Source organism: Dicentrarchus labrax, unplaced genomic scaffold, assembly GCF_905237075.1.
Source record: "Dicentrarchus labrax unplaced genomic scaffold, dlabrax2021, whole genome shotgun sequence".
NCBI lineage: Eukaryota > Metazoa > Chordata > Actinopteri > Moronidae > Dicentrarchus > Dicentrarchus labrax.
This window is the reverse complement of record NW_026136715.1, coordinates 21,621,293-21,646,055: the sequence shown is the minus strand read 5'-3', so window position 1 is coordinate 21,646,055 and position 24,763 is coordinate 21,621,293. Positions and strand designations below refer to the sequence as shown.

General features: G+C 41.5%; 1 protein-coding gene across 1 annotated transcript in view; it reads right to left on the bottom strand.

Annotated features, from left to right (window-relative positions):
• nphp4 (nephronophthisis 4) overlaps positions 1-24,763 on the bottom strand; it is a 156,701-nt gene that overhangs the window by 22,222 nt on the left and 109,716 nt on the right. The window contains exons 16-20 of the mRNA XM_051424893.1: positions 21,653-21,840; positions 13,254-13,414; positions 12,161-12,344; positions 2,950-3,084; positions 337-536 (exon numbers count right to left, since the gene is read on the bottom strand). Of these exons, the coding sequence (XP_051280853.1) occupies positions 337-536; positions 2,950-3,084; positions 12,161-12,344; positions 13,254-13,414; positions 21,653-21,840 (868 nt within the window). The remainder of the gene's footprint in view (positions 1-336; positions 537-2,949; positions 3,085-12,160; positions 12,345-13,253; positions 13,415-21,652; positions 21,841-24,763) is intronic.

Sequence of the window (24,763 nt, the reverse complement as noted above, 5' to 3'; positions counted from 1 at the left end):
CATGTGCACTCATGGGTGAAAGTACAAGACGTGCCTTCGGGTGGAAGAACAATTAACACCTTCTTGTACAGTCACTAAAACAGAGAGGGTTGAAGGGCACATCGCCACGAGAATTGCAACACTGGCGGGCTGTCTGGGAGACACTCCACACCTCTACGAAAGCTCCCTCATGACATGTTTCAGAGCCAGAACGAAAGCTGCTCTTGCTCTGTCTTTGTTGTCCGTTTGAGATTTAAGTGAAGAAGACACACAGGGACGGACTAACCGTGGCTCTGCTTTACAGACAAGAGGCTATTTGTGTCTCCCCTTTGGGCTATGCGCAAAGTTTGACCTCACCGTGACCTTAAGCGCTTTAGCATCTTCCTTGCCCTCCCGCTGATGCACGGCAGCCATGCAGTTGAGCTTGCGGCGCCCGCCGTCGGGCTCGTTTAGGTTGTGCTCTCCGGGCACGATGGCATCAGCTCTGATCCCCCGTCTGAACAACGGCACCAGATCCCCATCTTTTTCCAGTCGGTGTGCTTGTGCGGTGTTCCTCGCTGTGAAGGAGAAACAGGCCACAATCATGAATATATTTACTGAACAGAGTGGAATCTAATCTCTTCGCCATTTTGACCATATGTTCTAAAAACCCTCCAAATGTCCAAGGGAGAGAGTTGTGACACATTAAAGCATTGTTGGAGCAACAGAAACAACAGCTTGTACACAGACAACAGTCAAACAACTGGCACCACTACAACTGGGCCAAAGCCCTACTGCTGGGAAAAACAGACTTGCTCTCTCCTCCCAAATTATTTTTCACCTCCATGGCAGTGTATCCTCTGCAAAATATCTAATTAAAAACCTGAATCATCAACGAGTCACCAAACACTCCATCCTCATTTGGGCTGGATCATGCAAATTACCCATGTTCTTTGAAAGCTTCGACAGGAGAATGTGCCTAATGCAACACTCAGAACTGCATCCCTGAAACTGAGTTTTCGTTATCTTAAAACAGATTTACGTTTCCCCGACTCAGTTGGTAGCCATGTGATGGAGTAAGTTTTGCAGCAGGCAGGAAGATAAACCCGGATTGACTGAAAATGGCCACAAATCTTAGAGAAATGAGCAGTGCAACATAGAGAGGAAAAGTGAACGCTACATCAGTTCATCGACTGATGAACACAGAGATGATTGGATAGAGGAAAAAAGAAAAAGAGACATGAGGCTTATGCAGCTTCATATATAAGCTCTTCAGGAACATTACTTAGCTTAGGGTTGGACAATAAACCAAATGTATCCAGTTACAGTCATTATGAAACTTTCACTAACCTAGAAAAACATGTATATTTCTCAAAGTATAGAAATAGTAAAAGAGGTATATCATTGCTGCAGATATGTAAACCTTTCAAACGAAACCAGCCATACTCACATTGCACCAGCACAGTATCTTACATACTGTAATACAACACATCAAAGAAAATACATTCACTAATGTATAAAGAATGTCATTTTTGTTACATACATCACAGTCACAAACTACCTGCGGGAATAAATTTCCCATTTTTGTGCTTGTGCAAAAATGTTTGTATATTCCCTCCTCTCTCTGTTTTTCTTTCCCAGTATCACACTTTATCCCCGGACAGTTTCCCCAAGTCTCCTTATCACAGAGGCACTGGGTCGACTGCCAATCACCTAACCAGATAGTGTCTGCTTACACGGCTTCCTTTAGAGGCAGAGGCAGACAGGAGTGGGACAGGAGGGGGACTGAGTGCACACACACTCACACATACACACACACAACACAGCTTGAGTGTGGCTTACTGTTGCAACTGGACTCCAGTGAAAGCAATTAGGCGCAATGTATGTTTAAAAGGCACAGGAAGGTGGAGTGGAAAGAGAAAAGAGTTCAATGTGGAAGAGAGACTAGAGTAGTGGAGAGGTGGTGGTGGGGAGGAGGAGGAGGAGGAGGAGGAGGAGGTGGTGGGTGAGATAGGTAAGAAACAAAGCAAACAGTGAACAGACACTGTTTGCTCAGTAACAAGAGCTGTGAATAAATGATTGCAACAGTTTAGGGAATATATTCTGAACATGCACATGCATTCATTTGTAAACATGTTTTATACAGTCCATGTTTGTTTGTTTGTGCTTTCATATGCATATTTTTTATCGGTGTGTTTGTATGTAGTGTGCTATGAGCAAATGTTTGTGAAAGATAATTACACAGCATTTATAAGGTCTGTTCTCCACTGAGTGCGCTGAAATTCTAGACCTGCCAGACTTACTTTATATCGTTATAAGCAATTATCTGCTTGTTTTCAACTCTTTCTAATGTGATTCCTCTCATTGTGAGTGTGTGTGTGTTTGAGTCATAGTCATAGACACATTTTAAGGACAAATTTAGGAATACACGCCAGTTGACTTGCGACAGCTTCTCTAATTGAGGAAAAAATTGGTTTCCCCAGTGTGTGTTCCTCTGCTTGGACTGTGCGCACACACGCACGCACGCACGCACGCACGCACGCACGCACGCACGCACGCACGCACGCACGCACGCACGCACGCACGCACGCACACACACACACACACACACACACACACACACACACACACACACACACACACACACACACACACACACACACACACAAAATACAAACAGGACTGTGGCTAGCCACCAGAGATGCTTCTGCAAGCTCAATTAGGCTGAAAATTGAGTAGCTCAGTGGTGCAGCCAACAGACTGAATGTGAAATGGATCAGGTTGAGTTGATCAAGGCAGGAGCATGGTCACCGCCCAAATAAAAGACACTAATTGCTCCGTAGTGGCGAATACACACATGCGTATGTGTTTAAACATTAACTGAAAGGTAGAGAAAAACATGAACTACACAGTTAATGAAAGTGAAGTTAAATGATATGTCACAACATAAACACAGACAGGAGTCAGTGGGCTGTGGATTAAAGTGCTTGCCATTGAGTTGGAGGATGTTTCTGGAGGACAGGCTCCCTCCTCTGAAGCCACCTGTGACTTCACGAGGTCTGATGATGTGAGAATGAGACGGCATCATGTCTGCTGCCCTCCTCCTGCTAGGATCCACTGGGCACCCTACAGAAGAGAAATACGGGCTTTAGTTTGACATTTGCTGTTTGTTTTAATTTGCCTTTCATTCAGAACTCACAAAGCCGTTAATTCACAAACATGTGCACCGCCTGCAGGCAATGAGTGTTAGTGCTGCTGCTGTGTGTGCTTTTGCAGGCTTACATTAACCTGTTAGCGAAAATAATAATAAATTATATAAGGTTTTAGGCCTGCCCCTGAAAACTCTATGATTCAAGTCATCAGTAGAGAAGACCCTGAGTAGACTCGCATTTTGTCAGTCGAATCTCTGCACTTTTGTCTTTCAGCTGCATCACTGTATACAGAGCGACAGCATGGCAGTCTATAAACTTTACAAACAGAGTCTTAAAATGACCACAAACCACAAAACTAACTGTGGAAGCGGGGAAGAGTGATAGTGTGATGCCAGAGAGAGAGGCGCTCTGTGGTGCGCTGGGATTTTATAACTGAACCAGAAGCAGGACGCACACATTTACTTTTTTCGACTGTGTGGAAATCTGATGTTTTCACATCCCAGATGACGAAAAAAAGGCATGAAAACGTGAGGAACGCTAAAACATGAGACTCATGTAGCCTCGTTTCCACCACAAGACCTGTTGATATAGTAGTTTTGTGAAAGCTGAGCTGAGAAAAAAGTGTTAAATAAATAAATTTACTTCGGAGATCCAGCTTTTACTGTTTTTGTTGATAGGTGGGGCAGGTCGGCCTACAACTGCAGGTCAACCACTGCTGGGATTCAGAGACTGAACCTGGGTATTCCAAAGAAGAGCTTGTTAAAATCTAGAACGGCACCTCAACTGACTGAAACTCAAACTCAACTGGCCCCCCTTCACGTTTCAATAAGTAATATTCTCTTGCTTGTTGTTTGATCACACATTATCTGAGGCTATCTCTGTATCAGTATGAGGATAACATCATAACTGATAGAAGCACAGTTATCTCTGCTACTCTTGATTTGATTTGTTCTATTTTTAGACCAAATCTGTGTAACTCCAGCAGTGGCTGCTTGAAAATGGGTGTTTGCCACTTCTTGAACTAACAAGCCAAACTGAGATCTGAAGCCAGATCCGGCCAGTTTGCCAGAACAAAAAAACCCCACAAAAATAATCAGTTTTATGCCAAAGTTCTCTTTGAAGACACATGTGAAATAATAGATTTTCATTGTAGACAGCACCAGAGTGGACACAGTCCAGGTTAAACCCTGGCTTAGAACACTTGAGGCAGGATCAATACATGAAGACAAGCCTACAGCGGTTAATTAGTAGCTTGAAATTGCCAGAAAGGTCGGGACACAGAAAGCTTGCACTGTGTTGAGTGTCATGCTGATTGATGGTTAGTGTTGGCCTCTGTGTGGCTGAGTGCTAGGTGTCAGAGCTGTGGAAAGCCTATTCAACATAAAGATGTTTAATATCCCCTGCAACCAGCTTCCAATGTTTCTGGAGCAGGGTGCTGTTGACATATTATAGACCTGATCTAACTGAACACTGGTCGCGTCTTTATTTGACGACCTGGGAATGAGAACGGGTCGTGAAGTGTGTAGGAGAAACTATGGTGGCCGCAAAAAATGCAAAAGTCCCTATCTACAGCCAGTGTTTGGTTTGTCCATTCTGGGCTACTGTAGAAACGCAGCGGTTCAACATGGCAGGAAGGCGACCTTGCTCGTCTGTGCTGAAGCGGCCATGGGTTAATCTCCGACTTGTGGCCCTTTGTTGCTTGTCATCACCCCTTTCTCTCCAACCTTTCCAGTCAATCTTCTGCTGTCACTGTCAATTAAAGGCAATAAAAGCCCCCCAAAAAATATAATTGCCATGAACAAAAAACGTTGCCTTATGAAAACCATTTCGAGCAATAAAGCCTCCTAAATGTTACACACTAGACCTTAAAAGAAGAATTTGATTTTTGAACTGGCCCAGGCACCTTAAGACATGTCATTACAGAAGCTTTATGTCATTGTTTTGGATGGCTAAGCTGACAGTTTGGGGTTATCCTGCAAAACCTGCCTCTTGACAACCAGACTGTCTTCAGCATTCAGCCTTATTTGTCTCCCTTTCTGCTCCTAAATGGCAAAATCATCATGTCCCCCCTCTTTTTAGAGGCAAGTGGATAAGTAAGCACTCCAGGGTGCACTTGTACAAAGACAGTGAATGATGGTTGATATTAGTTTTTCTTCTAACATTAATTCATCCTGGGCAGAGCCCCAGCAGTACAATAGCTGAGGGAAAGGCTTTGCTTATGCTTTTGAACAGTGCTTTATACACAACATGCCTGGTAATGGCAGTGTGACAGATAATTGCTCACAGTCACAACCACAACACCCGCCCACAGCCATATACCTTCTTCACAAGAGCATTTTCAAATACCATAGGTCAAAAGACTTGTTTTGCGCAATTTACAGGTATACTGAGGCCAACACTTGGAATCCATTGGATACAGTTTACAACAGTTTACTGAAGAAGTAATTAAAACTAAAGTTTACGGCTCTTTAAATTACAGTGCACTTTGACACAATGCTCCCATTACTCCCATCAGTTTCCGAGCTTTGGAACACCACAAAATACCCGACTGAGGTGCTTAATTGTAGTGTAAGAAGTTTTAGCATTTCCTGAGAGGCTTTGGGATACCTCATCCGGGATGCTTATGTTTGAAATATGGTGAGTGCAGCAATTAAGTGGCTTTACCGCCCAGAACTGACACCTCAGTGAGCTTGTAGGAGTTTTAGAAGGGGAGGCAAAAGTACCCTCCAAATCTTTTAGAGGCAAAGTCCTTCATCAACAAACTGATAATGGGCGGCAGCTAAATGAGTAATGGGGAGCTGATGTTACCATGCAAACAGACACAGACAGCGCAGTTCTGCAGATTAATGGGTGAGGTGTCTGCCGTCCCAATGCATTCCCCTCATCATCCATCACCCTTCCCTGGCCACACGACTCAGCCAAATGTATTTGTTTGAGTTATATTTCCAAAATATTACTGTGAAGACATTACTTCTGCCGTCGCATAAACATCTCCAATCAATAACAGAGCCATAGAGATCTCATTCCCAACGCCTCATTATGGGCCTTTCAGGCTGCTTTCTTTTGTGTGATGAAATGCTTTGATGATGGATAGAATTATAAAATAAGCCTGCAAGGACGCGATAAGATGAACACCCGGTGCTACTTGCCCACAACAAAACACATGGACTGATGATGAGCCCAATTGTGACCCTGTAATTTAATCATTCAATCATTTTAATTAATCAGCTATCACTAGAACCATCATTAGGCTCATCAGATAATACCTACTTTAGTGCTAATCCAGGTTGACGTGGATGCCTTGCTCTCGGTCACATTATCCGTCCCTAACTGCTGAATCACACTGACAGATTGTTAAGACAGAGCTGATGATCCTCATCACTGAAATGAAAGCTAATACTCTGGGTTTGTGTTGCTGGGAGAACGCCCAGCACAGCGTTTGCTGCTCTGTGTTGTCTGTGCGGAGGAGAGTAATTGTGAACAAAGTGCCAGGAGGCTGAACTCTATCAAATTTATTGACTACCTCTCTCTGTTGCATGACAATAACACTACTCGGCACTACCCCACCTGCCCGCCCTCTTTGCTCTGCTGGCAGTTCTTGAGGTTAAGGCCACAACAAACCACTGATTTACTGGCCCTCGGAACAAATGGGAGCAAGCACCGAGGGGGTTTCAAAGTAGTCTGTAATATTCGATTTCTTCTGGCTTCCCGTTCCAGGCCACTGACCTTTCAGAATAAGCAGATTCCCTCTCACCTCAGGGCTAAAAGCAAGGTTGATAAAGTCGGGCCTTAATGCGCCAACAGCAAGAGCTTTTAATGAGTGAGACATATTGTATGTGCATCCCTTAGGGAAGTCACCTAGCTAAACTAATTGTTAGGTAAATTTCACTGATATTCTGTTCCACTAGGGCAGCTTTAGGCAGGATTCTCTCTACTCTCTCCTGCTGTAACAGTCAGTCTCTCCAGGGCTTATCAGGCTGCTGCAGATGAGGAGCACTGTGAGGTCTGGAGAAGGTTCTAATCTATCTTCTCCACTGTGCTGAAGCAGATACATGCTTTCTGTTTGTGTGAGTGTGCATGTGTGTGGACAGAGCGAAAGACAGCACGAGAAAGTGAGGGTTAAGATACAGACACAAATCAGTCAGCAAAATGATTTTTATATCAATAGGCTTTCCCTTCTGTCACATGTGGGCCTTTCTACTGTTGGCAGATATTACCAACATGTTTCCTGATTAGATATTACGAGTGCTTGCTTTATTTTTGGCAGTGTAGCTAATATTACCTTTTTATAAAGCTAAACTCAAATGATATGTGTAAAAGATAGAGTTGTACCATCAAAAGCCATTATATAAACTGCTGGCAGAGACATACTAGCTTGGGTCCAGTCAAGGAAAATTATTTAATTTAAAGATATCCAGCAGATTATGCACCAATTTGTTGCATAAAAGCTGCCCTAATCAATATTTTATAACAACAATAGATCAAGTGATGATAATAGTGTTGAACCCATAGAGGATAATCACCCAACTCTGCAGTTCTCTTCAGCCTTATGCAGCATTTTACTGTCTTTTAGCTTATGGTTTTGCTTTTCTGGCCTGCAACTCCTGCTTTAAACAACTGTTTACAGTCAGAAGAGGCAGATTTTTTTTAGTGACAAAGGTCTGATAAACCATCTGAACACTACCCGTCCTGCAACAAACAGCTAGTGGACATATGGATATGTACGTTGTTGTGTGTTGAGCTGTTTTGCTGGCCCCAAGTGGCCGAACAATCTATTGTAATTCAATCAATTTATCAATATGTGTCACTTGATTCTTAGTGCCTACTAAAAATTGTTACAATACAATGTTTGCGAATCGTTCCATTGGGAGAAATATGTGGTCTTTAAATATGCGCTGGCCAGAGCAAATACATTGACATTTACTTATGTCTTTGCATTAACTTTATATGCAATCACACCTCATCCAACATTTGCTTTGTAAACAGTCTGAAAACAGCTGCCCACCTGACTATGACAACCTCATCTGATCTGACCCAATTGTGGCACAAAGCGCATTGTTAAGGGTTGTCACCAAAATCATTAAGAATTATCCTCCAGGGACCATAGCTGTATCAAATATTATGGTGAGTTGATTCTGAATAACAGGACTGGACAAAGAGACAACATTGCCATCTTCAGGTCCCACTGTTGATAGGGAACTGGTAATATAGACACAAAGAAATAAACATATCTGCAGTACACAATACAAATTTTCAGGGCATATGTGATCATACAGAATCCCAATGAAGGAATCAATGCTTCTGAGTTCTGAAAATACAGTATCTACCCCTCTGTCATGTAGTTATTTAACTTGATTTAATTGCTTGTCTTTCCTTGCTCTTTAAATTCTTTCATTTGTATTCCTTTACTTTCTGTCCATCTCTTATATATCTATGTCGCACTTTCTTACCAGTTTGTATGAGATGAGACGATATACATTAATCTCTGTTAACAGACCATCAATTAGACCACAGTATCGGTATCTTTTGAAATGCTCTCTCTCATAATGACACCATGGATTAAAAAGATAATTTAGTGTTCTCCATTTTCTATTTTTGGGACAAAGTTGATTGATGATTTATCTCTGCTTTGTCTCAGCAGAGTTTGGCCCAAGTGATAATTTCAACAGGTGCTACAAAGTATTAGTACCAGCTTCCAAATGTTGGGCTCTTGCAAAGTTTTCAATTGTGTTAAGATTAAACATCTCTCTTTAATGTATCTCTTCCACTCAGAGTTCATGTGGATTTAGCAGATGAAATCAATAAAGCATTGTAGCTTTTCCCTGGAGTCGATCAGTTTCACGAGATGCGCAGGCGGTCGTCATGGCTTATACACTCCTCATCTGCTCCTACAGTTCTCTGTGTGGGAGCAATGTTTTTCCTTCCTCAAGACCTCATACGGCAAAACCAACCCCCCACCCCCACCCCATGTTCCAGCGACAATTTCACAACTCTCTATTATTCTGATTAAGCCACTTCCTTTGGTCCTTTATGATGCTATTAATAAAAGCTGCTTTACAGAATGATTGAATAGGCCTGACAGCGTATATCATTACCATTTAATTAATTACTTGTCAATCCCACCTTGTGATGATTAAAAAGGATATCATTTGGTGTTTCACTCTTTTTCATTTGGAAATGACAGTCTGCCACTCATTTTTTCCAATAAAGCCTAATTCTGATGAATTCCCAAGGGGGCGAAGTAAAGACATGATTAATAGCATGCATGACTGAAAAAAAAAAAAAAAAGAAAAGAAAAGGGAGAGAGCAGTATGTTGTCAGGACTGCATTGCTTGTGAATTATAATGGCGTGGTGTGGGGAGAGAGGTCCACATGACTCTATAAACTATTATATATGATCTTATAACTAACACATTTTCACCTTATATTCATTTGAGGGTCACTATGTAACACCATGGTACATACTAATGGACATATGTACAGCACTAATTCCATCAGTACAACAGCAGCCATGCTATTCTCACCATTCTGCTGCTCTGAGACATAGAGGAACTTAGAAACAAAGGCCTCTGTCTTGGTTCTGGCAGCAACACGGACAATCAGCTGTTAGTTGAATCAACACAACAAAAAGAAATTTCAGCCTCACTGAAAAAATATTTTGCTGCTTTAGCTACTCTTCCTGCCACACGGCCACACACTTTTCATCTCTCACTCTGCGTCATCGACCATTTTCAAGCAACCTTCCTTCACCTCTCGAGCTGAAATCCAGGAGCTGTATCTGTACCGTGTCAGCACAGAAATACAGCCTGCCTTTCAGCCTGGCCAGCATGCATTTTTGAGTCCATCCAGTGGGGATTTAGGAGTAGTAGAATCCATAGAGAAGCCATGTAATCCTTGTATTGAACTCGAAAATCACAAAAAATTGAGTTACAGGGTTCTCACATGATGTCAGTGATATACTCTACCTGTCCGCCTCTCATTTCTGCCACCCTGCCTCATCGCGCAACCTGTCCACGCTCGGCTACACCTGCCTGTCTATATGTCTGCGTGTACTGTATGCATGAGTGCACGCCTTCTTGGCATGTGTGAGTGATTTGATATGCACACATGCTTGTTTTTTGTGTGTCGAATCTCTGTCAAAGTCGTCATACAGAAAATCCATCTGTCGTACTGACGGTAACTTCTGATGCACCCACCCCAAGTGTGCATTAATTACCGGGCTTCACATCCCTTCACCACCCACCAAATAAGAGCGCTGATTTATAACAGCTTGATGACAGACGTGGAGAAAGAGAGAGAAACACAGAGGAAATAGGGGGTTGGTGAGAGAAGAAAACAAACAGCCAGATAGAGGGTGGAAGAGAGAGCGTGTGATAGAAGGGTAAGAGGTAAATGGATGAATAAGAGAAAAAAGGAAGACAGTGATAAAGAGCGAAGAGAGAAGTGTGAAAGGCAGCGACAGATGGAGGCAGAAACAAAGAAAAAAGCCGGCGAGTCCACCCTCCCCAAATTGATTCTGACTGTCGGCCAGGGCGCCTGATGGATATCTGAGCCTTGATTGGAATTTACATGCCAGACACATCCCTCCTCCTTCCATCCCCAGCACACCCAATAACCCTCTGCGCTCTCAACCTGCTTTGAGTGATAAGTGCTGGCATATTTAGCCCCAACAATGGCACTCTGCAGAGTTTCTGAGGCCCGGAGAATGATGCATTGTTTATGAGAGGGAGTATCGTTTCAACAGTTGATTAATGGCGAGGAAGCTATCGTCAGCTGCCATCGCACCGCGGGGGCACGTCAGGCCCAAATTGGATGAATGCAAGGCAAGAGGAAAGGTGCTCAGTTGCTAGACGGAGTGGAACTATCACATCAAGATATTTCGTTTTGGCACAGTGTTTACTTTGCAAGCCTGCACACCTCTAGAAAATGGGAACTTTCAACAGCAGCAGCAGCCCTGGGGATTCACTGTCATTTCCCAGCTCTAGACATCAATAAAAGTAAACAGACAACATTACTTCATAATCTGAGGCTCCAAATGGAATATGACCTGAATATAAAACACTCTTGTAAATATTTCAGAAGAAGAAGGAGATTTGGGTGATATTGAAACTGGATTTTCTTTTGAAAGCTACGACAAATAATAAGTTCTTTTCCTGGCTTTCCTTACATTTACCTTCATATTTTGGTAATGCAACTACCCAGCTATTCACAACAGCCCTCATCCCATGCATTCACTCTCACCTCTCTTCTGTATCCCAGTTGGGGAAGCACTAAATTAATTTATTTATTTGATTTACAAGTTTCTCCAAAGGCAACTTATCAAATACTTCATTCAATACTCCCTGCAAGTGCATTAACCATGCAGCATCTTATGCTCATTCATCAGTCCCTAGTGCTGAATCAAGGTACACAGGCTTCACAAATATCCATTAAAGGAGTGTAACATTTAGAAGGATCTATTGGCAAAAAACGGAATAATGCAATGTTTCCATTAGTGTATAACCACCTGAAAAAAAGAATTGTTATGTTATTGTTACCTTAGAACGAGCCTTTTATATCTACAGATGTTGAACTGCCATGTTTCTACAGTAGCCAAGAATGTACAAACCAAACACTGGCTCTATATAGGGCTGTTTGCATTTTCTGCAGGTTTTGCGGTCATCATAGTTTTTCCTTTGCTCTTGGAAAGGGAAGATGAAGCGAGGGAGTTGCAATCTGCAACTACACCCCTGGATTCCACTAAATCCTACACACTGGTCCTTTAACAGTCATGACTTGTGCAATCAGCAAAATCAGGAAATACAGATACTGAAACTGATTGTTGATGCAGAAAACCTTGAACATGGAAGTTTATTTTTAGCCTTGAGAGCAATATGTAAGACAAAATAATATCAACCAAAGTTCCATACTTCCAGACAGTTCTGACAGCTGAAAAGCCCTGAGAAAGGTCGGTGGACCTTATGTTGAGATCATTTTGTCACACTTAAGGAAGATATTTGGTTAGCCAGTCCATATGTTGATATGGTAAACAAGAGTCTCGCAGTACTTACCTATGTTGCCTGTGCGTATGTGCAGCCGGCCCCTGACGATGGTGTGGACCGTCATGGGGCTGAAGGCTGACCGGTGGCCCAAATCTGCGCTCGTCAGCAGGGTGTCCTCGCCGACGTAATCAGTGGTCAGCACCTCCACCTCATGAAGGGCCTGCACTGCCGATTTACCCTGACGCAACATGTACTGGATGCAAAATATGGTGTGAGAAAAAGAAATGAGACACATCTATTCACAAGCACAAATGTAGTGATCATGACAAATCGGGAAAATGACTTAAGGAAGAATTGCAACAAAATGAAAGCACATATACGCTAGCAATGGTAGTTCAAAACAGCTCTGCCCAGTTTTAAACCACTCCCTTAATTTTTTCTCATAAACAAATCAATTCCACATCAGGGCTGGCAAAATAGTTTCTGTCCAATCAATAAATAGCAGAGCTTAAAAAAACAAAACAAAATTGAAAAGCCTTTAATCTTTGGTTCAGTTGTCTTTAGAGGTTAAAATAGAAAAATTGTTTTGGTCAAATTCTTGAACACAGAGTACATGGAGCAACGCTAAATAGTACTTTGGTTGTACTATTTGTTCAATACAGACTTGGCCTCACTCTGGCACTTTTTTTAAAAACTCATATACCACTTTCCTCACAATCACATTTCACGAATCACATTTTCTTGTGTTTATGTTTATAAATCTCACAAAATAAGCTCTGTGCAAGCTTTGTACTTGTTCCAGTAGACACAGAGTAAAATCATTTACTAACAATGATGATGACATGTCTGTAAGTGTTTTTGTATTTGACATTCTATTATCAGTAGCAGTTTTCTCTGCAACGCCTGGTTCACTCTATTAAATGTGTTAAAACAATCTGCAAACGCTGCATGAATCCATGACAGATGCATTGCGTTGTGATGAAGGTGTGTCAGAAGTTGACAATGCATGTGTAAACAGAATGCATTTTTTGCTTTTTTTGATGCTCAACTCAAGTTCTTGGGTTGGGAATAAGAGTTTTTGTTGTAATACTGCAACTTATAATCACACATGATGACTTCCATCCCAGTACATTTGAATCATAGGTCAACCTCAGTCTCCAACCTTGAGCTCGATAGCAGTAGAACCTATGAGGAGCAATGAGTCGCTGTCCCAGATGTCGATGTGCAGGGTGTGGAGGGCCAGGTAGCGCAAGAACCATCGTTTCTCTCCTGGCCTCAGGAAACCCTCATCTACCCTGAACTGCACCTGTAGGCCCGGAGAGCCTGGACAAGGAGAGAGGAGACGTCAGCACGGAGGAAAAAACACATACACGGTTCAGAGATTTAAAGGGTCATGAGCACTACACTGTTAATCTAATATAAATGTGAAGACCTTGGGCACTGGGAGTACAGAGACAGAACAACAAAAAATGTCCACATCTTTAATGGACTGCAATATAACACCATCCTTGCCTGTGCTGGCATTTTGCTGTGTTTCTTGCAGCGGCACTGGCACCAACTGTCAGCTCATTAAATCACTACTAAATAGCACTACTAGGGGTCGAAAACAGCAGTGTACCTATAATTTAGCCCTGTTTAAGACTCCTTAATTACTTCCTATGTGTCTAGTTGGTTCAGCGATTCAAATTAGTGTGATGTTGTAGTAACCATTGGCTATTTTTTCCAGACTTCCTATATAGCTAGCTAGCTACACCCACTAAAAATAGCGAGAGAAAAATCACATGGTGGCAAACATGGATGAGACAAGCGCACCTGTATTGGTTGTTCTAATATGTGTTAATGTTAGTCGACTTGCAGAAATAACAACTCCTACATTGGCATATTTCTTCGATTGTTTTATTAGGATTGGTTTGGGCGAGAATCTCTGAGCCAAAGCTCGGATGTAGAGATAAAAAATATATTATGAATTAATCAATTAGTTGATCGAAAAAGAAAAGTAACAACTATGTTGATCAATGATACATCGTTTAAGTCAACTGTGGAGGTTTACTGCTTTGCTTTGTTTTATCCAATACCGAAACTGAATATGTTTAGATAGTCCAGCCAAACTGGGTTGATACAGTGGTAAGTTTATTCTTTGTATACTGTACTTTACAGTCTCAAAAACTGAAGTGTACAGTGTATTTATGTCTCCTTTGTCAACAAAAAATGTAAAGATGCACAACCTGGTCATCTATCAGATCATTATTTTATCCTTTCCATCAATCCAGATGGCTTTAAATTTGTGAGCAAGAGCCATAATATCTGTAACCAGCTGTCAACCTTGTGGACTAGTGCAGCAGCCATCTACTGGGAGTCATTAGGTCTGATGATTGCACTGCATGGGAGTACAATAACCAGGGAGTATGAGGCCATTTCACAAAATCAGAAGCACCCCAGGGTTCTCATAATTCAAGGTGATAACAGCGCCTAACACACTAAAAACCTCAAGAGTGATTTTATGAACAGCAGGATCAAATCATGGCTTTAATCAGCACATCAACAATAAACACTTTTGGGGCCTTTAAGAGGAGTGGATTTCCCTCTTCATAACTCAGAGGTTAAGGTTATTTTGTCCACTCCTGCAAGGTGACACGCTGGGACCACTGCACTAGCTGGAAAAAGATTTGATTAAATAAATTATGAGAGTAAAAGCCTGGACTCATTTTGAGAATGTAAAACGAGCCCCCTGTGATTCTCTGATGACGGCTCTGCGATGTACCGACTTGAAATCTGACTCATCCTCCAACTCTGAGCAGATCAAATGAAACTGACCCCATCAGTGATCCAACTCAGCTGGTGAGTGGGTACAATGTACAGTCAGCTGCAGCCCGAACCCAACCTGCAGCAGCGTGTCAATGCTACCGTGTGTGAGTGTGTATTAAAGGAGTAAGTGTGGGCCTGTGTGCCAACTTGACTCCCAGAATTCTCCCCCACAGCCTCCCTCCAACTCCGCATCAAAGCCCCCACGCTGTCTTTATTCCCGTAAGCTGAACATGCAGAGAAGCAGCTGGCTGGATAGAAGTGGAGTAATGAGGACCTTTGGTGACAGCCCTGCTGTGAGACCGGCAAGCCCCTCTGACTCTCTCCACACATGACCTGATAGAAAACTCTATTATTTTTTTAAATACATACACACGTATTCTCACATTATGAGTGTGTGTGTGTGTGTGTTAGTGTGTTACTGGTTCTGGTCTGGGGTTCACAGACAAGTTATGTTGTCTGTCTCTCTGAGATGCAGTTGAAAGCATACACCTCGGTAACGTTCTGTTTTCCTCTTATCAAGGTAGAAAAGCCTTCGAAACAACATTTAGACCATCATGAGACACTAACCCTCCACAGTGAAAGGCAAATAAAATTCATCTGAGTGGATTGCAGCTGCTTAAAGCGAGTTCAGGCAGTGAAGGTTTCACAGACTGCTGAGTAAAATCCACCCACACTGGAAGGTTTTTTCGGATCAGGCATCCGAGATGAAAAAAAAACCAAAAAAAACATAATGACTAGAGGAACCTCCATTTTATCTAAAGTAGACAGCAGTGACAACAATAGAAGAAACTTGTTTGACGCACAAAGACCAAAGCAGTCTTTATATTTCTGTGCTGCTTAAGAACTCCTTTTCCTTAAACCTAACCTACCCAGACTAACTTTACCTCACCCTCTCCTTCCCCTCTCCCCAACCACCCGCCAATTCTCTCCGCTTGGACCATTAATTCTCCCAGCATGCTCTGGGCTTGTGTGCAGTGGACGGGTGGCAATGAGAGCACAGAGGGAGAGTGGGAGAGGGAGGGAGAAAGAGAGAATGCACTGTGTGTTTGTGCTCACAAGCGGAGAAGAGCTGACAGATCTGGCCCAAGGGTTGTACAGGGTTGTGTGCGTGTGTGCAGCTAGGTCTGCAGACGAGGAGCGGCACCCAGCAGACCCCCCCCCGCCCCTCCCCAAAACACCCTAACCTGGATGGCCTGCCTGGTGTGTACACAGCAGACTAGGCAGGCTGAAAATCCTGCTGGGGATCAACAACTCTCAACAACGCTGTGAAGGCTGCAGGCAAAAAGACCAGTGAGGATGCACAGAGTGTACAGATAGATGTAGAGACTGACGCAAACCAGAACACTGCTGTAAAGCAAGGCTACATTTACCAATATATCCGCGGGAAAATATGGTGGCCACTTAGGATTTCTCACTGCAATGTCAGGGATATGATACACGTCATTAAAAGCGGCTAAAATAACAATATTTACAGATGAATACATCTACTTATCTACATCACAGTTACATTATTTATTACCTAAAGCAAGCTGCCTGCATACTACACCAAACACATGCTCTGTGTTTATCAAGACAACTATTTCAAGTCCAGCATTGTTCACATCTATGTTTACTTTCAAGCAGTCTTCTTTTTCCCTGCTTTTGTTAGTGCATGGCAGCAAATGTTTGCACACTACCGCCACCTGTAGATCAGTGGAAAAGTTAGAAACCATGGTCAGGGATGTGTATGACATTCACATATGCACAACATAAACAAAAGAGGGACTCACCCATAGAAAAACAGCTCTACAGTGCTACTAGATTTTTAAAAAACTCCAAAGGAAACCTTTCATTTTCAGGTTGTAGCTACAGATTCTGGATGTTAAATAGACTGCCACTAAAAACTGTGGTGTTTTTGACAACTGTATATTTAACTCTAATTAAAGGATTTGCATTTGAAAGCAGATTTGATATTGGATTCAATGTGATGCTCTCGAATTCTACCGAACCTCAACCAAGTTCATATTACAAAGTAATCCTAACAAAGTTTTGACTATGCAGTGTATTTGCTTCACACTGGACAAGTGAAAAAGTCCACAATGCAAACAAAGAAAGCTGCTCACAGCTGCAAAAAATAAAATGGTAAATGGTAGTCAAACAGCTTGAGGAATATTCCAGTACTATTATCAAAAAGGTTGTTTTTTTTTACACTTTAACTATGTGAAGTTTCTCCAATTTTAAATTATTCTTAGGACACTGAACTGTATGGCTGACCAAAATGGCAAAGGCCCTGTACATCCACACAGGTGATTAGACTACAGACCGCTCAGGTTGAAGATGAGTGGAGCTACAGTTTTCTGAGGTCACTAAACTCCATGTTGCTGGTAGACTGAGCTAACACACAAACCTAACACAGAAACACTGCATAGACGTAGGTTAGGTGCATCCATTGCTATCCATTTAGAGCTTACGCCTGTTCAGTTGGTACTTTGTGACACAAAGCAAAAACTGGCTTCATGTTCAATATAAGTAGACCTTTTTCGCAGCAGCCATTTTGACATAAAACAGTAGGGTAAACACAGGTGTTTAATTATACTAATTAAGGCTCTGTTCTGTGTAGCAGAGCCTTTCCAGTGAGCCAACATGCACAATAGCAGTCCCCTGACTCTGTTTGACCTGAATGGGACAGATCCTTACCCGTGTTTACCCTAACATTTCATGTCAAAATGGATGCTGTACGCTAATTACCTTAACAGATGCAACAAAACCAACTGGAAAGTCACAGCTATGTCAGTGAAGTACAGTCTGTACAAAGTCCTGAGAAGAGTTCTAATCAGGAGGCAAATGAAAACAGCTATGTGGGTGGACCCTGGCTTTGTAGGGCATATACAGGATTATTCCCATCCCTGGAAAGTAATAAAAAATAACCCAGTTCACATATTGATCTGTTGTTACTAGTGCTGTCAGTTAAACGCGTTAATAACGGCGTTAACGCAAACCCATTTTAAAGGCGTCAATTTTTTTATCGCAAGATTAACATTCTTTTTGGCCTAGCACACTTTGTAGTTTTTTTCACGTGCTGTTGCAACAACTAGTAACGTTAGAAAAACTACAACACCACACCGGATCTAGCTAGACCAGAAACAAAACAACAGGCACGCCGCACACACTTGTTTAGGAGTAGTAGACTTTACGTTTTGAGTGGATGGCGAGCGCGAGACGCCGAAATGGATGCCAATAATATTCTGAATGGAAAGTTTACTTTAAAAAAGTTGCCAAATTGTTCCATTGACAAGACCAAAGTGATCTGTGTGTTTTGTCATTGTGAACTGAGCTATCATCGCAGCACGTCCAGTCTGAAATACCACTTGGTGGCCAAGCACACAGCTGATGCAAATTCTCCGCCCCCTCGTCAAAGCCAGGCGACAATGGATGATTTTTCAATAAAAACAACATTTGCGCAAAGCAAGCCGATCCACTTTTCCATGTTGATAAGAGCATTAAAATGAGAAAAAATAATGGGACATTTAGAATAGATAAAAATTAATATTGATTAATTGCGATTAATTGCGAGTTAACTATGACATTAATGCGATTAATTGCGATTAAATATTTTAATCGTTTGACAGCACTAGCTGTTACCATTAGCTACTCAAAACTTCCAGTGTGCCCCAAACAAAACTAACAACAGTATCTTGTTGCGATCTCAAAAAACAAATTCCAGGAAGCAAACTGTATTTTCCTTTGCTCTTCTTTTAATTGTTACTAACTTCAGCCCCATTTAATTGCTTGCAAGTAATTGTAAAAATGTTTCACCTATTGCCTAAGCGAAATCAGTCGTTGAGACAGAACACATAGCAGCAGGGTGCCAAACTGTGTCTCACCCTTCTCTCAGTCTTTGAGTGTTAAGTGTCACAGTTGGAAAGAGAGAGTTAGGGAGTGAGGATTTTCTTCTAGTCTATGTTCTGTAAAATGACCGGGAGAGTCATACTGTCTTTGGTTCAAAAAAACCATGCTAGAGAAAAAGCATGAAATGCTGCCGAAGGAATCAACCAATAGAGACTAGTTGTCGCAATAGTTGAACTGATATGTATGGCCATCAAAATAAATAAGACTGTACTACAGTATGTGGTGGAAGCTCGTTGGGTTGGACAGGACTCTGCAATCATTTTCACAGATTGAGACATGAGACTGAATAAGGAGAGGAGGACGCCACTGAGGAGGACACTTGGGAGGGAAAAAAAAGAAAAAGAAATCCAACAAAATATTACTGCTTATTTTATATTCTCTTGAGGCCATGCTGAATACCAGCAGCTCATCTCAACAATGACGCATGGAGGGAGTAGCAGGTAGCACTGCCTCAGGGTACGAACACTCACAAACCACTAAATACAGACAACAATCTATCAACTCAATGCTATATATTTTACAGAAGAATATAATTTTACCTGTTTCTGGGTCACACACCTTCACTATGACCCTGAGAAAAGCAACAGAAAGGCTGTCACAGAAGAACTTAGTGAAAGTCAAAATCATGACCCTAAATCTACTGAAGTACAGTGACTCGAGTGGAGCCAATCACACACACAATGTAAACGAACTATAACTGCTCTTGAAAGAGGAACCGTCACATCAGATTGATAGATAGAGTGTAGCTTCGACTATTGAGTATTGCTTTAAGGAGATTCCACCAGTTAGGTTTTTGCCTTGACCAGATTTTCTTCAACAGTCATAAACTTTTCTTCAGTTATTTGTTCCATTGCTTATATAAAAATTATTAGTGCAGCTTTATATCAAGACTAAATTACCTTTACTGAACAGCAATCACTGTGACTGCAAGTGACAATTAGGATAATAGCACACTGAGTGGCCCCTAATTTCCCAAGATTGTCTTGACTCAGTTGCTTCATAGACATTATCATTAGGTGACCTGACTGAAATCAAGCAGATTGAGACCACAAACAAACGTGTCTCCTGGTGAGGTATTGTGTTCGTCTCTTGTTTCATTTTTGTAATAAAACCTGAAATGTTTATCTGTGACATACTAAAAGGTGAGAGTAGCACAAGCAGATAAGAGTCATAAAGTCGGCAATGTGACAGCAGTGTCAGTTATAAAGGAACATCTATCTAAAGCTTGCTAACAGTAGCCACTATGAGCTAGCAGTCATACCAGACCAAGTAAGGCTGTAGTGACAAAAATCCCTGAGTGTAATGAAATAAGCAAAGTTGCAAATGATGTAAAAAGAGTGTTAGTGCTGTCTTCAGTAACAGGGAATTTTTATTTATATTGTTATTCTGTTGTTGTTTAAACACAGGCGTTTTCCGTTGTCTTTTCTGCTTTATTTAGCAATGAGAAGCAAAACAAAGTTTGTTTTCCGTTTTCATTCATTCTCTCCTCCTTGCACCATCTATTTATCTTCTATTGCCCTGGTTATATAACTCGCGTTTAAACATCAATACCATTAAACAAAATTAGCATCTCTCCCAATAAAATCAGACACAGAGAACCTCCAGGTCTTTAAATTCGTGTTCAGACTGTGTTTGTAACTTGATATATTCAACTGATGAGATTTTTGGGAGCAATTAGAAATGTAGATAATTCCCAAATGTTGAAAAACTTTTCTCATATCAGCCTGTAATGACCAAAAAAAAAAAAAAAAAAATACAATTTAATATCACAACAGAATTTCCCCTGGATCCACTCAGTTTAGCTAATCTTTTCATGACAAACTATAATAACATCTCAGAAAGGGTAGCTCTCTTTTGTACATCAAGACTACTCTTTTTGGAGGTTCAGCAAGTAAAGTAAAATACAGATTAGTCGGATTTTGATTACTAAGGAAACAATTACATGCTTAAACACTAAGAGAAGCTGTGAGTGAACAAACTGTTAGATGATAACCGTAGCGCTTAATCCTTCAAATACGGAAGGGAAGCTTTAGTAGTTCAACAGTTATGAGTAAATAGGTGGAAAGGCTCCCAGCCTTAGAATATATAGAAGGATTTGTCTGAATGTAGGAGGGCTTTGTGGAAGTGCACACTGGACGATATAGACTGAGGGAGATGCAGAGACAGACAGAGAAATATTGACGGAGTTAGACCGGAGTGTATGTCTGGGGAATGGAGAATATGGGTAGGCGTAGGAACGAGGGAGGGGGGGATTGTTTGTGTGTTCAATATCACGCTCTGTCAGAAGCTGTAATATCGCTTCCATTTCATTAGTTGCTACATGAATAGACTTGACATCAATCAGCGCCCGCTCGGCTGATTGAAAGAGAAGTGCCTCAGCACCAGAGAACATCATGAAGCATCATGGAACGAGCTTGCAGTTTGTAGACACTGATTCTACAATGTAAACCTGGAGAGCAGTACAATAAATCACAGCCCGGCTTATGTCCAGAATCCGTAACGGATACACGACTCTAACAATGATTGTAATCAATGGCAGGGACTTACCAGAGTCGACATACACTGTGTTTTTATACAGATAGATGCATTTTTCCACCTTAAGACATGGACATAAATGCACCAGACAGCATGAATTTGTCAGTTAGTGTTCTCAACAGTATAACTATGCATTGATAACATAACTCGACATGTTTGGCTGTGATAGATTAGTTATCTCAAGAAAGTTTCAAGTCTTTAGTTTCATGCTATGCTAATACAAATGGAAGTCGAGTAAAGTTGCCTTTAAGATGCTCAAAGTGCATTCAGACTTTTGCCTCTCCATTTCAGTGAGGAAATGAACAGCATTTTTTTGCAGCCGTGGATCCTTACCAGAGTTGACAGCGCCGTCGTTGTTGATGGAGGCCAGGACACAGGGAAGCGGATCGCTAGCTTTCTGTTGAACCTTGTCACTGGTCAGTAGTTTGAGCTGCTGAGATGTGACTGGTGGGAAGCGATAGAACTGGAAGGTGAAGTAGACGTTGTCAGGCCAATCGGGACCAACACCCGCCGTCGGTATTCTGTCAAAAGACGGAGGCGGATGATTATTCTGAAAGCAGTGATCACTTGCAGCGCAGTAATTGACAGTAATACGGCAATGCTGCATGTAAATAAATCCACAAGTGATTGATTTGCTTCCCTAGATATTATCAATTAAACAGTAACTGTGATATTTTTATTACAAAATCTACGTGGGGAGTGGAGTGGTGTGCATATTTGAAAGCGAATGGTTGAGAATGTCATTAACAACCCGGGAGAGTAAATCACATTTCAGCTAATGATTTACCTCAGACAATTCCAGGAAAGAAAAAAATCAAATATGCATGTCTTGCACGTCCTACTGGAGCTGGTAATTCAGCTTTACAGCTACTTAAAAGTGAAAACCCAATAATCAAAATGAGGATTAGAATTTAAGGGGGTAAATCACACCTTAAAAGTGGCTATAAATTGGACCGCTGATTGAGTAGGTACAAACTCAGCACTATACTTTTGATCCATAATAAGTGGATAACTTGGCTCCTTCTTAATAAGGCGGCATGAAAACTAGTCATGTGGAAGACAGGAAATCTCGTCTCTCTAAAAAAGTGTTATATTCTGTTAACACTAAGGAAATTGTATGTATTTTTTTGTATACTAGGACTCCTATTGAGAAACAAAAGAATTTGTGACTAAGAGAACCTCCTGATGGTGCATAGTACAAACACCACCCTCTGAGTGTGATTTCACACACACATATGCATATCTAAACATCCACTTCAAACTGCTGATGGCCCACAAAAAGTCCCGGCGAGCCAGCAAGCACTTGATTTAGCACAGAACACATTAAATAATGACGAGTTTCAGGATGAGCTTCTTTCTGTTTCCGTGTAATGAGCAGATAAGCAATCAGTCATCGGGTATTCAATAATGAGGAAAAAAAGGAAAGGTGTTTGAAAACAAGCAGGGAGTTGCTGGGAGCCCCCCCACAACGACCATGGACAGGCCGTCATCAAAGTGGAATCTAATAAGGGTGGACTCACCGCAGAAGAATCAAATAATGCCTTCACAACACACAAATTAAAGTAAAAATCCATACTTTCTCTTATTAAAATATCTGTTCTTTTGAAATATTCTGTTTCAACTTACCCAAAGGCTTTAAATATTTGCTGTTGTGATTTTACAGTATAACTAGATTTTTGCTACCAAACTTCCTTCCAACTCGCCTGCAGAAAGGAAGTGATTTAATTGCCAGCGTGTATGGGATAAACAGGATAGGGATGCTGTGCTGCACAAAGCTGTGCTGGAAACATGTAAAAACTGACCGCCCTGCTCAGTCTCAGTGGGACAAAAATGAATGTCTTGTGCACAATGTGTGCACGTGCAACTACAATAGCATGCTGTTTGGCCTGTCTGATCATCTGACGGCTTGTCTTCCTTATTTTGTATGACTTCTTATTAGTCATGACAACGTGTCCCTAAACCAGAGCTGTTCTATAAGGGGCTCAAATTACAGCAAGATGACACAGTACTGCCAAACCATTCAACTAAAACACTGAATTTAGTCTCAACAAGGCAGCAAAGTTAACACTTTTCTGTGTCTGATTTACATAGACCATTAACTGAAGAAACATTTAAATGTTACAGTTACAGTAGCTGACAAAGCTGTCCTACAGAACGTTGTGGGGGGACCTTTCTCACTAATATCTGACATTTCAAAGACAAAACTCACTTAAAAAAAAACCAAAAGTGACACATTAATTGACAGTTGCAGTCCCGAACATCTTTAAATGTCTTTTGGCCTATAAAAAGATACAAGATTCAAAGTTCTCGCTGCTTAGCGATGCTTAATGACTGAAACACATGTCAGACACACCATGTAGAGTATACAACACGTGTTGATCTGGGGATCTCGGCTGCCCTTCTGACAAAAACTGCTAATTTCTCCAAGCATCTGCAGCTATGTTACATGATTAAATGGAATCATATGGAATAGAAAAGATAAATTCAAGTCAGTGTTATGAGTCTTCTAACATTTTCCTGTCTCTCAAGTTTTAGGCACACTGAGGTGAATCTACATGAAGTAAATGGCATCTATTGCTACACAGGAAGAGCCTTTAGAAGTTTTTATCTACATATGCATGAATTCCAACTGACAACAAAGCAGATCTGTCTATTCACACATAGCACTGAGAACAGCATTATGAATCAGGTCTCTTAACAGCAAGAAATTATACAGCGTTGAGGTTGGTACACAGTCACGGCAGCATGGTGGTGGGTCTATGATGAACAAGACAGATATGAATTGGGTTTATCAAACTGCTGACAGTGCTGATGACAAGATAGAAGGACACAAAGAGTGTTGTGTTTTGTAGCAATCCCTCAGCAGACCCCCTCCACTGTCAGCCCCTGACAGAGGGGAAGCTGGCTCCAGGGTTTTTGTGACGGGCCGCTGACAGAGGTGCTATTCAGCCCGTGCTGAGGGGAAATGTGTTTATGTGTTTTTTCTGTAATTTGTGTATGTATGTCTGAGTGATGTGTATGGATATGTACTTGACATGTGTGTAGAGAATGACTGGCAGGACTTTATGCCTTCATAGTTTAAGTGGATTGGAGTTTTGGCTGCAGTTCAATATACACAAAACAAAAAAGAGAAATCTCAAGGCAGGCGGGGTGTTGTCCTTGGCCGTCAACCAAAATGAATAAAGGATGTATTCATTCCTGTATAAAGTTAAATGGCCACTGGCTCAGTGTACAGTAAGTAAGTGCTGTCAAATCAAGACTGCAATGACAACTGACAATTCTGGAAACACAAATTGTTATAGTTATAGTAATACTTAAAGAAGTACTCCACGCTTAAACATGTTTTTTGGGCTGCAAAATAAATGTTTGCCTGTACTGTGATGAAACACATCAGTTCCTGTGTTAATATCCTTCACAGAGTTTATGCAACGCAAATGCAAATGC